Genomic DNA, 11,878 nt, shown 5'->3' with positions numbered 1-11,878 from the left:
AGCATTCTTATGCATGTATCACCACTCCACCATTTTCTTTTTTCCATATGCCACCTCCACGTTTTAATTTTTACATCCTATTTAATTATCTATATGATATCTCCACATTCAACTGTGTCACCCATGTACCTCCTTCACGTCCTCCCCTGTTTTTCATATATCTTCTCCATGTCCCACTGCTATCCATATACCACCTCCTAATCTTATCCTAGTATCCATGTACCTCATCCACATGTTACCATTATCCACATACATCTTTCACATCCTATCCTATCATTCATCAAACTCCTCCACATCCTAGCCTGTTAAACAAAAACTATCTCCACCTTTTGCCTTATTACTTTCTCTTGCTACAGTAGATTTGTACTATCTTTGGTCTGTGCCTTTGTATAATTGTGCCACCATATACTACAACTATATGACTCTATGCAGCAGGACCATCTTTACCTTCTGTCCTGCCATACCTGTATGATAAGTGCCCTTTTGTACATGCACTACCACCTCTTTCTTCTCACTTGTTAAATGCATACAGTTTGCCTTCACTGTCTCTTTAAATAAGTGATTCCCTGTGCTCCTGTTAACAGCTACAAAATGATACCCTGCATAAACCAACTAAATGATATTATTTTATTATTAACACATTCTTTGCACATTTCACTGAATTATTAAAAATAAAACAGTTAACATGCTTTCTTGTGTATAGTTATGTAATGAAGGAAAATATGAATATACTTAGCTATAGATAGATATAATGGATCTAGAGGGTTTTTATTGCATTTACACCTTGTATAACACCTCTCGTTCTGAATACAAAATCTCTTTACCTGGCAGACCAACTGATAATTAAATGTATAAATGTACTATTTAAGATTTACATGTGTTAATAATAGCACAGCCATAAAGATCCTCTTTAACAGTTTATGAAATTTAGCCTTGAGAGCACGCACATGGCCATGTTGCAGGTTTATCCCTGCACAGGAGTTTTGTGAAACACTTCCCTTAATACAGTAAAAATTATATGCCCTTTACATATCACCTTGTCCTGTTGTGTTTACCAAACCGGACAATATCTGTTAGGTGCTGGGTGGGGTTCCTAATGGCTAATAATGTCCGTGGTGTTTACATGTGATGCACACGTACAGTTCATGCAAAATTGGCTTGTCTAGTGTGTTACTGATTTATAAGTTGTCTTCACGCTCTGGAATGTGTGTGGGTTTGGCAATAGAAGTAACTTGAACAAAATTAACACGGTCTGTAAACTGTGATTAGGAGCTTTTGAGATTAGGCCCAGTAAATAAAAAAAATAAAAAAAAGTACTGCTGTAGAATAAAAGCTTATTAAATTGCCCAGGTAAGTAAGCATGATGCTAAATATGCATGACCTATTTTGGAAGTGGGGTAGATTGAAAGGAATTGTTTCTCTAGTTTTAATAACGCCAGTAACTGCCTTCACTGAGAGTTTTGAAATCTAGAATTGTTAAATATAGACAGCTTGTACCTTAGATTTACTGTGCCATACGATATAAATAGAATAGTTCTGCAGATTAAAGTTTAGACTATTTTTGTCTGTCATCCTTTCCATGTTTTTTTTTCTTCTTCTACTTGTTATATTTATATGTGTGTGTGTTTTCCTATTTTCTTCCTCTCTGCATATGTCACCATTGCAGCATGACTAATGCATTTTACATCCTATTGTATAGTGTTAGTAGGATCTTTTTTTAGGTCATCTCCGCCCAGCTCTGGTATTTTAGTGGTTGCAGGCAAGTTGAATCACCTAATGGCTTTATACATATGTTAAGGAGAGCTATAGTCACCAGAATTATTGGTTACTTTACTGGTTTTGTTCATGAAGTAGAAATAACAAATCTGCAATTCTAATAGGCTGGGAGAGAGGGTCAGTGGAGAACGGGCTTAAGTCACACAATACCAAGGGTGTTCAGTATAGTTTCTCATTCAACCTGCTGCTGCACACCAAATACAAAATATTAGTTTAGTATGGGATACTATTATTTCATGGCTCACCAAGATGGGATGGTCCAAAAATAACAATTTCCTATATCCATGTAACTTGCCTTGTCAATGTGCAAAAAAAAAAATTTAACATTTGAGGTTGGGACTATAAACTGGTTTCTCTACCATTTGGAAAAAATGTCCTGAGAGAACAATACTAGGCACACTTAAGACACTTTTTTTCTTATCTTAACAAAGGTCTTAAGTGGCCTTGAATGTAAGCTTCTGCTTATGAATTATAGTTTACTCTTTGGTTCTACGGCTCTACATTATTATAGAATACTAAACCCTAAATAAATAAAACATCGTATGTAAGATGCGAACAGTTTTCACACATATATATTTAAAAATACCCATTACTGGCAAAGACTATATATATATATATGTCAACTGGTAGTTTTTGGATCTGGCAATTTCACTTTAAAAATATCTAAACTATGCAGAGATAATTATGGAAACCAGTGCAGCAGCTATAAAATTAAACATTTTTTAAATTACACAATAACAGTGTGTCAGTTTAAGTCAACCAGATCAATGACCAGCAATATGTTACTGGTTCCTTATCTCTGCCCACAACTAAAAGTTGTGCAGTGTTTCTTGAACATGACAGAATGGTGTGTCAGATTAGTTGCTGTACTTTCTATTCAGGAAGAAACGATCCATGTACTTTATTTGCTTTCAGTTCATTTACCCCACAGAAGTACTGCTCCTTTTCTCCTGCTGCTTGCAAACATTTGCATTCTTTCAAGATTATGAAACCGATTAAACAAACACTAATGAACTGGAAAACAGGATTTGCCAAAAGTGTCCTTGCCATAAAAGAGGCTGAAAATCAGACATATTTACTTTGTTCTTCTTGTGTCCCAGCTCTTTTACACCTAGTTACCATTACAGCGGAGAGATTGAGACCTCTCCGGAACCCCCACTGTCTGATAATGAGAGGCACATCTACAAGAATGTGTTAGAAGGAGGAGACATCCCATTACAGGGACTGAGTGGCTTGAACAGACGTCCATCCAGCTCTGCTTCCAATAAAGGTAATTCAAACACAAACTTCATTTCAGGTTTTCTGTTTACATGCCATATTATTGTATAAATATACAGATCTTTGAATGTTATCTTGTAGAATGACCTTTTCAGATTATAACAAGCCGCTGTAGATACCACCTTGTAACAAGTAATAAATACACTACTTGCATTTTTTTCTAAAGTATTCTTCTCCAAAACAACACTTGTGTCTTTGAAGCAGCATAATTAAAAAAATAAATTTCCTGGATTGGGTACACTATAAAGTTTGGTTCAGACATTTGCATAATTTTACTGCTGTCTGGGACATATGTAAGTGAGGGGATGCTGGCCAAAGATTTCACCGATCAGTGAGCCCTGGGCATCCAAAACCCTGTTGTTGGTTCATCGATTGCCCTTCCTTTGACCTAATTTTGGTACATACTAATCACATCAATCTGTTAACTCCCCACAAGACCTGACATTTTGGAGATATTCTGATCTCAGATCTTTACACTTGACCATTTTATCTACTTCCAGTTCATGACCTTCAAGAACTTACTGTTAACTTGATGCCTAAAATATTCCAAGTCTTAACAGGGGTCTTTGTAACAATAAAATAAATGGTATTCAGTCCACCTGTTGGTTTTATTATTTTGGCTGTTCAGTGTTTTTTATTTATCTAAATTGTTGGATATTTTTAGGACAATATTAACAAACGTTACTTGCTTTGTAATAAATATATTCTAGGTATATTCATTCTTCTCCATTCTCAGTTAGAGGCATTGCTGGCCATCTGATTACTGGGATCTTTCCTTCCATAAGCCATTTTCCCTTTTTTCCGTAATCCTCTGAATAAATTAGTAGCAAGGGCCTACGTTGTGTAGTTATGCAGAAGCTATATGTTCTATCAGCTTTATTTACAGGACAAAGTTGGGTATTCAAGAATTCAATAACTTGAGTTAGTTTCAGAACTTTTTTCTTAAACCAAGTATTATGCACAAGGGTCAATGTTGTTAGTCAGTTATATTACATGAGTTTATTGTAGTCTCTATACAGGAAAGTAAGGTAGGTGCTTGTTGGTGGTAAACTTATAAGTTCAAAGCCCCCTCCAGGGTTCTCCCCAGTCCCTTTTAGCTGGGTGCATCACCCGGCACTTTTCAGCACCCACCCGGCTGTTTTTGTGTGGTTACTAAAGAGTTTTGTCACAATACAGGGGCTGCCACCCACCTACAATTTCTTCCCACCCGGCTTAAAAAAATTTCTGGGTTGAGCACTGCCCCTCCCTATAGGCATGATGCAATCATCTTTTTATAAAAAAAACTGTAAACAGAAAACAAGTGAACTGACACCTATCTTTAGATTATGCCCTAGAGATCCGAAATAAATTATAACAGTGTTATGCTGAGATTCAATTGAATGCACTGTCAAAACACAAGCAAAAATATACCCCTAGTAGTCACATGACCACCAGTAACTTTCATTATAGGTCTTTGTGCCTGCAGAAAACTAAGCAACAGAATACACTACGGAACTCTTAGCACTTAACCTTGCACTTAAGCAAGGTTTGAGCCATCACCAGGTTACTTTTCATAATTGGTAATTGAAAGATATTGTAAAAAAAAAAAAAAAAACATTGGGGCACGGTTTCCTAACAATCTCTGTAAAACATTTACAAGACTGCTGTCCTAAATCTGTATTCTGTACTTGCTTTTGGTTCACCTTTGGAATATATGACATCAGCAGCTTGGCTTAAACTGTCTTTGTTGAATACTATCTTTGTTGATATCCTATCAGGTTTCCAGACAGCTGTTAAGCTGCGTACAAACGTGCAATTTTTGTCGTTGGAAAGGATCTTTCACGATCCTTTCCAATGACAAAGGACTACACGATGCATGAACGGTGCTGTACATACAGCACTGTTCTTCTCTATGGAGAGGGGAGGGGGAGAACGACGGAGCGGCACCCTGCTGCGCGCTCTCCCTCTTCCCTTGCATTAGGATCGCTCGTCGTTCATCGTTCGTGGATCCGCCAGGACGGATCCACGGACGGTGAACGACGCCGACTGTACACACGCCAGATTCTCGCCTGATATCTGGCTGATGCCGATTATCGGACGAGAAAAATCTGACATGTGTACGCAGCTTTAGACTTGCTGGAATGACATATTTTCATTTGGTAGCACGTGTGTATAAAGGTTTAAAGAGTTGTATTTAGTATATGTATCCAAAAATGTGTTCAGTAGTACATAGATATTCAATGGAGATTATAAAACCATTTTTTAATGTTATTTTTTCTTGTGAAAGACTGATCAGCATGTAATCTGATTTATTAATCATTCTGTAGTATTGTGGTGGAAACTGATATAGGAATTGTCACTATGATTAAAGTGGCATTGGCATTTAATTAAACTGATGGGCTTCACAGTGTAATTTTGCCACTGTCTCCAATAATTGATTTGTGACATTAACACAATGCCTTTCTTTTATCCTGCATGCTTGCATTTGGACCCCACAGGTGGGAATGCTTATGTATTTTCACATTCCTCATTTAACAAGCGAGCGTGCAGTGCTAGTAATTTGTTAGGCAGCCTAAATAAGCAGAAGTCCTCTTTGTCCGCTGCGAAAGCTTGCATAGCTGAAATTCTGCCATCCAAATTCAAACCCATAGTGACCACGCAGGACCCCTCCCTTCACAAGCAGACTGCTTCACTGCCTCAGCAGAAGGCACAGAGTTGTGAGAACTTGCTTGAACCCTCATCCTTTGACAGCAAGCAAACTTGTATGGGACAAACTGGGTTAAGTGTAGAAAATATGTTGTCGAAATCTTGCAGAGATTATAAAGTTAAGTCGAGCAGCAGCCTGAGCCTTCAGGAGTACTGTTTGGATTCTGTAAAATGTTCCTTTTCACCCAGTGGCAAGTCAGGTGGCTCTGAATTTAACACGATGTACAGAGATATGCATCATATTAACAGATCTACCTTGCAAAGCGCTTCTTCATGTTCAAGTGTGCGAGACATAGCAAGCCATTTTGAAAAAGAAGGAAAGCTCAGGTCATGTCATAGATTTGGACTTGAGGGTTATGAACATGTACCCAAGCACAATGTATCTACCCGTGTAACAGCATTTGAGCAATTAATTCAGAGGTCTAGATCAATGCCTGCTCTGGACATATCCAGTGGACAAACTGCCTCAGCAACAACAACAGAGTCTAGAGCGGGAATTCTCTCTGCCAGCTCTGCTGATTCACTTCTAGAGATACCAGTAAAGAGAACCGAGGATGATGCCCATCAGCAAGCTCACCCAGCTTCCACCCCAAGTAGTAACGTGGAGGACGTGAGTTCTGAGCTTAGTGACAATGCCTTACTAGATAGTCTTTCTGGTGGCACTGATGAGACAGACCATCTTTCCAATGCTTCAACTGACAGTTGTAACAATCCCATCAAACCTTCCCAGAGATATAAAATGAATACTTGCAAGAGCTCTTGTCCAGCTTCCTACACAAGATTTACAACTATTCGGAGGCACGAACAGAAAATGGCCAAGAACAACGCGTCCAATTCACTGGCTGAACGTCTGATGCTTCAGAGAAATATGTTTCTTATGAGTCCCCTCCCTTTCAAATTAAAAAAGCCATTACAGAGTAGTCCAAAGAAGTCCTTAGACACCTCCGACAACAGTGTGGTCCTATCACCTGCAGAAAGCCAAACTGATGAGAGTTCTAAGCCTACAGAAGGGGTTCAAGAGAGACCCTGTCTCCCTACACGGCAGTCTTCATATGACATTGTGGAAAGACTGAGCTGTGTAAACCTTAACGGTCTAGAACATGGCAATGCCAACCTAGAGCAATATTCTAACTCTAATGGTGATTTTGTCTCATTTCCTTTATGTTACAATTTGGACTCAAACAACAACAGTGAACCGAGTGAAGGTGGAGCAGTCACAGGAGGTGGAGTTTTTCTGCATCTTGACAATATGTGACACTTCATCTGTGTGACAGACCATCTCTCCCTGTCATCCGCCTTCATTTCTTCTTGAGTCGGCATCTGTGCTTGCCGTCTGTGTTCCTTCTGTGCTGACATTTACATGCGCTACAAGTCCAAATACTGGTCCCAGGCGCAATCTGCACTAGTTTACAGTGTACCTTTCACCTTTTTGCAGTGTGAACAACCATTTTGATTGTTTGTGATGGGTACCCTTGGACCCTTTGTTCAGGTGTCAATTCTGTTTTAGGGCTCTACTTATGATGCTGTCTCATTCAGTACAAAGGAAAGTACACTTTTTCTTTTATTATGTTTGTTTTCTTTTTTAAAAAACAATGTCTGATTTCCAATTTTGTTGTAGCCATGGTAACATGGCTAAGGAATTGATTCTAACTAAATCCTTTTTTTTATTATTTAAAATATTTCCGAAAAAGCCCTGATAATAAAAGGTCTGTCGGGATTTTGTCTCCTCATAGCGATAATTGCAAGCTTTGGAAATTTAGCATAAGACTCAGAATGGCTAACCTCTAAATATATCCAATCCAAAATACAGCTATAACTACATGTATGCATGTGGCAGTTTTTGTTCTGCATTGTTAGGTTATAAATACAGGTACTTGTGTCCTTTTTGAGACTGCATCATGATGTGTGCATCAAAATGCTGTTCATTTATTCCTTACTTTTCCATCCTGTTTTGATTGGCATCAGCAGGATCACAAACTTGTGTTTTCAAACGTTTGGTTGCAGTGATTATCTATAGTTATAGAAAAAGAAATTGACACAGTCTCTTGTGCTACCTCTGTCTGTCCTTTTCCTTTTCACTAAAATTCATTCACTAACTGTATTGTATTATTTGGAAATTAGATTCTGAGTCTCCAAGACATTTTTCACCTCTTGAATACATGGATCATCCAGAAGACCTAGTACGTCGACGTTATGACAGCAAAGAGGTACGTTTTTATTTCCTCTCCTTTTAAGTTGTGACTAGTGCAAGACAACAAATGCATGGTGTTGTAGTGATATTTGGGTGTGGCATGAGACATTATTGAATGAGTTATGAAATCTTCAACACTAGCTCGTTTTGTTGTAACTGTTGAATTTATAGGTGGTGTAAAGATATCATAGATCATTTGTGAATTCTACTGGAAGAAAAATCAGCGTAGGAGGTGCCCTCTACTGAAAAGTACAGTTAGTGGTTGCTTGGCCTTTCCAGTTTTGTGAGCAAAAGTAGAATAGTCTACAGATATGGCTAGGAAAGTTGAGGTGTTACGAGTAGAAACCATCCAGGCGTTGGCTAAGTCTATATTGAAAGCTAACAGACGGAAGCCATTTGTCAGCAGAGGAGTGACACCTAAACTTCTAGGTTATATTTGCTTTTTAAGGCGTAGTATCAATTTCACTAGAATATACTGTAAACTGCAACATTTTTAATGAAGTCAAGCGCCACAGATTACAGCTTGGTAACAATGAATATCTAAATATTACAATACAATTATTAATATATTCAAAAAATTACAACAGAATGTTTAATGCCAGTGCTTACTTGCCACCCAATTTCCCTGATTATCCTTCTGGGATTTTGGCTTTAGGTCTTTCAGAGAAATCGACCAGAACACCAATAAGCAATTCCAGCTTTTCTTTTAGCTTTCACTTTTCTCAAGCTGGGGTTGTGACAAAAAAATAATAAAGCTACGAACAGGAAGCAATCAATATCTTCAAAAGGAGGTAAAGCCATGGAGCTGAACATATTTTCTTTCTGACTGGTCTACTGTATGTGTGACCATAGTAGAATATTCCCCAAATTGCAATACTATGTACCTGGTTGCTTATTTTTCATGATATTCCAGTGAAAAGAGTATCATTGTGCATTTAAACTATGTTAATAACATTTGTGGTATTTATATATGGTTTATGTCAATCTAATCTCTATTAACTACAGTAAAAAACATTTTCAGCCAGTGCCTTGGTTGGTGCTTCTGAAATATATCTCAGTATGCTTATCTGTGCATTGTGCACCTAATTCCACGTTCTGTGAATATATTAACCCTGTAAAAATATGTATATAATCATAAACTATGTGGTTTTCTTAAGTTTTCTTTTAGTTGTTAGAGATCAGATATCCTTATACTATCGCCTTATAATTTAAGGTAAAACAATAAAAAAGAGGCTATAATATGATGTCTGAATATAAATTAGTTGATTTTATTAAATCCTATAATATGACATCATGTCAAGATAACCACTCCTTGGTCAATAACGACCATGTGGGAAATGGCTTGGTACAAATATTGTATGCAACCTAATGGGCATAACAAAGTAACAGGAGGATCAAATGAGTGGGGAAAACTTAAACCACATCATTCATTCATCACTCTAAAATAGGGACAACAGGGAGCATGATTTGTATATAAAATATCCACATTGCTAAATTACTGTCTATATTTAGAAAAATCATTACCCATTATCTAGGGGAAATTTATTGTCTATCCTTACTCTATTGGGATTATGTAAAATAATTTTAGTAATGTTTTGTTGGCCTTCTATCCTTAGTATGCTATAGCTGAATATAATATTAACCAGAAAACCAAATTCTCAGTTGGATTAGGCAGGTTCTATGTATACAATGTGCTGTCATATGATATAGTGAAGAAGGTAGGCCTAAGTATGTACTACTGCACTATGCATTAGCAGCTCTCCCAGGAAGGTAAAGATGTTTGTATTTTATTTATTGACTTATTGAAGCTTCTCTACTTTTTGAAGACACATATTGCTTCTTAGCAATATGGGTGATTCACAAGCCCAATAATGCAATTTTTATCTCAGAAACTTTTAGAGGATCAGCGGAGACTTAAACGTGAACAAGAGGAAGCTGATATTGCTGCTAGGAGGCACACTGGGATTGTCCCATCACACCACCAGTTTATCACAAATGAGCGGTTTGGAGACCTCCTCAATGTAGACGATTCATCAAAGAGGAGATCTCGGTCTGAGGTCTGTTCTTGTTGATATTAGGCTTTTGCTTGGCCCAGATCCATTTTGTCAATGTTCATCTGTTTACTGTAGCCAATCATTTATTGCTTAGAGTATACCACCCATTCGCTTTTCATTCATTTGCTTTTCATCTAATTTGGCTGGTAGAGGAAATCAGATCGCTAGAGCTTGCCATCTGCATGATAACAGGAGACTCGGGTGCCTATTGCATGCCAATATGATTTATAGTTTATGACATTTGCGTTATATTTTGAATTATACTGGAAAATAATCTTGCCCTTTTTATCAAGCACACAATGCATGTTTTAATGTTATACATATTAAAACTACTAACCAACTTAACCTATATTTTGATCTTGCTAAACAAAAACAACTGTGTATTAGACTAATCAAACCTTACTTACAATAATGCTATATTTTTATTATGATGTGTAATGAGAAAGGTAACTGGGTTTAATGTATTTGAATTAGTCATGATTTAAATATTTTTTAAAAAGTTTCTGTTAAGACAATCAGTTCTTTTTTTCAAATTATAGCTGGGAATTGGTTGCTGAATAAATAAAATGCTTGGTGACTTTTTTTAGGTCCAACCATTTCGTTGGCCAACTACTTTTAGTATGTTGCTGTCTGGGGACACTAGCAAGATATAACAAGTTGTTCACATTCTTTTATATCTAAATATTGACTTAGTATTATGTTACATATGACACAATATGGTAATTATCTGTTCCATCTACCTTTTCCACCGTTTTTGAATGTACTCCTTACCTCATTGTGTCACCAGTTTCATACTAAATTCCACGTGTAGCAAAACTAGATTAGACAACAATCTTTAAATTACCCAGTTATCCATCATTTAGCTCATATAAAATATGCCTCAGTCAAAGAACAAAAAGGAAAGCATCAACTGTTGGTTATCGATTCAGAATTTTCAAAACATTTATGTTGCAAACATTTTTTTAAATTGCTTTTGTGCCCAGCAGATGGATATGAAACTATTTGCATATTCTTAAGCAGTAAAGCATACACTTTGTTGTGTGGTTAATTGCAGTTGTGGTTCCAGTGTGATATTTCCTCCAGAGAAAGAAGGTCAACCACACAGACAGGAGCAACACGTTGTTTTCAGAAACCACAGTCGCAACCACAAACTCTTGCACAAAGTGATTCCTGATCGCTACCATAAAGATGAGTGGCAGCAGTTGGGAGCTCATTTGAACATGTGGTACAACACTGCTGTTTACCACAAGTCTGAAAGTGGCCTTAATGTGAAGTTATTCTTTTCAGTGGTATTAAGGCTCTGTTCAGAGTGGCAGTGAGAATGCAGTGCGGTTACTGCTTTCTGTTGCCACTAAACTGGTGACTTGGAGGAGATGGTACTTTTAGCTACCCAAATAATTCTGGGGGCCAAAAATGAATATTTCAGTTCTGCCCAACCACCCGCTGTCAATATGTAAACACTTGGCCACCCTCACTGTTGTTATGAGGAAGACCAAGTGGGCTATTAATGCACTGGATCTGAACCTGCCCTAACAAACAATAGGATTATATTGTGTTTCTAACATCTAGAAACACCTTTTGTGTGTTTCCATTTAAGGGCTGTAGGCTGTCAAATTTTTGTTGTATTAAAAAAATTAGATTTCAGGTAACTTCAAAAACACATTTTCCACAGTGCTTCTGAATTTAAGAATAAATGAGGGCCTGTTTAGAATATGCAAATATTTATGCATATGCATTAACTGGGTACATATATATGCATTAACTGGGTACAGGTTCACTTTAATAGACCTATTAGAAGAAAAGTATGGGAGTTGCAAATGTTTGCTTGTTTGGGGGGCAAGCTGCAAAGCCATTATCCTTATCCTGGGATTACCGTATTTTTCGGCGTATAAGA

At 37.3% G+C, this 11,878-nt stretch overlaps 1 protein-coding gene across 26 annotated transcripts in view; it reads left to right on the top strand.

The window, feature by feature from the left end:
* SORBS1 (sorbin and SH3 domain containing 1) overlaps window positions 1-11,878 on the top strand; it is a 223,109-nt gene that overhangs the window by 188,737 nt on the left and 22,494 nt on the right. For 21 of the 26 annotated variants that reach the window (XM_072425107.1, XM_072425108.1, XM_072425114.1 and 18 more), the window contains 4 exons: window positions 2,877-3,046; window positions 5,532-6,962; window positions 7,861-7,946; window positions 9,820-9,987. In XM_072425107.1, the coding sequence (XP_072281208.1) occupies window positions 2,877-3,046; window positions 5,532-6,962; window positions 7,861-7,946; window positions 9,820-9,987 (1,855 nt within the window). The remainder of the gene's footprint in view (window positions 1-2,876; window positions 3,047-5,531; window positions 6,963-7,860; window positions 7,947-9,819; window positions 9,988-11,878) is intronic. The other 5 variants (XM_072425134.1, XM_072425132.1, XM_072425129.1 and 2 more) reach the window with 3 other exon arrangements.

Source organism: Pyxicephalus adspersus, chromosome 10, assembly GCF_032062135.1.
Source record: "Pyxicephalus adspersus chromosome 10, UCB_Pads_2.0, whole genome shotgun sequence".
In the NCBI taxonomy this organism is placed as follows: Eukaryota; Metazoa; Chordata; class Amphibia; order Anura; family Pyxicephalidae; genus Pyxicephalus; species Pyxicephalus adspersus.
This window is presented reverse-complemented; position numbering and strand designations above follow the sequence as displayed.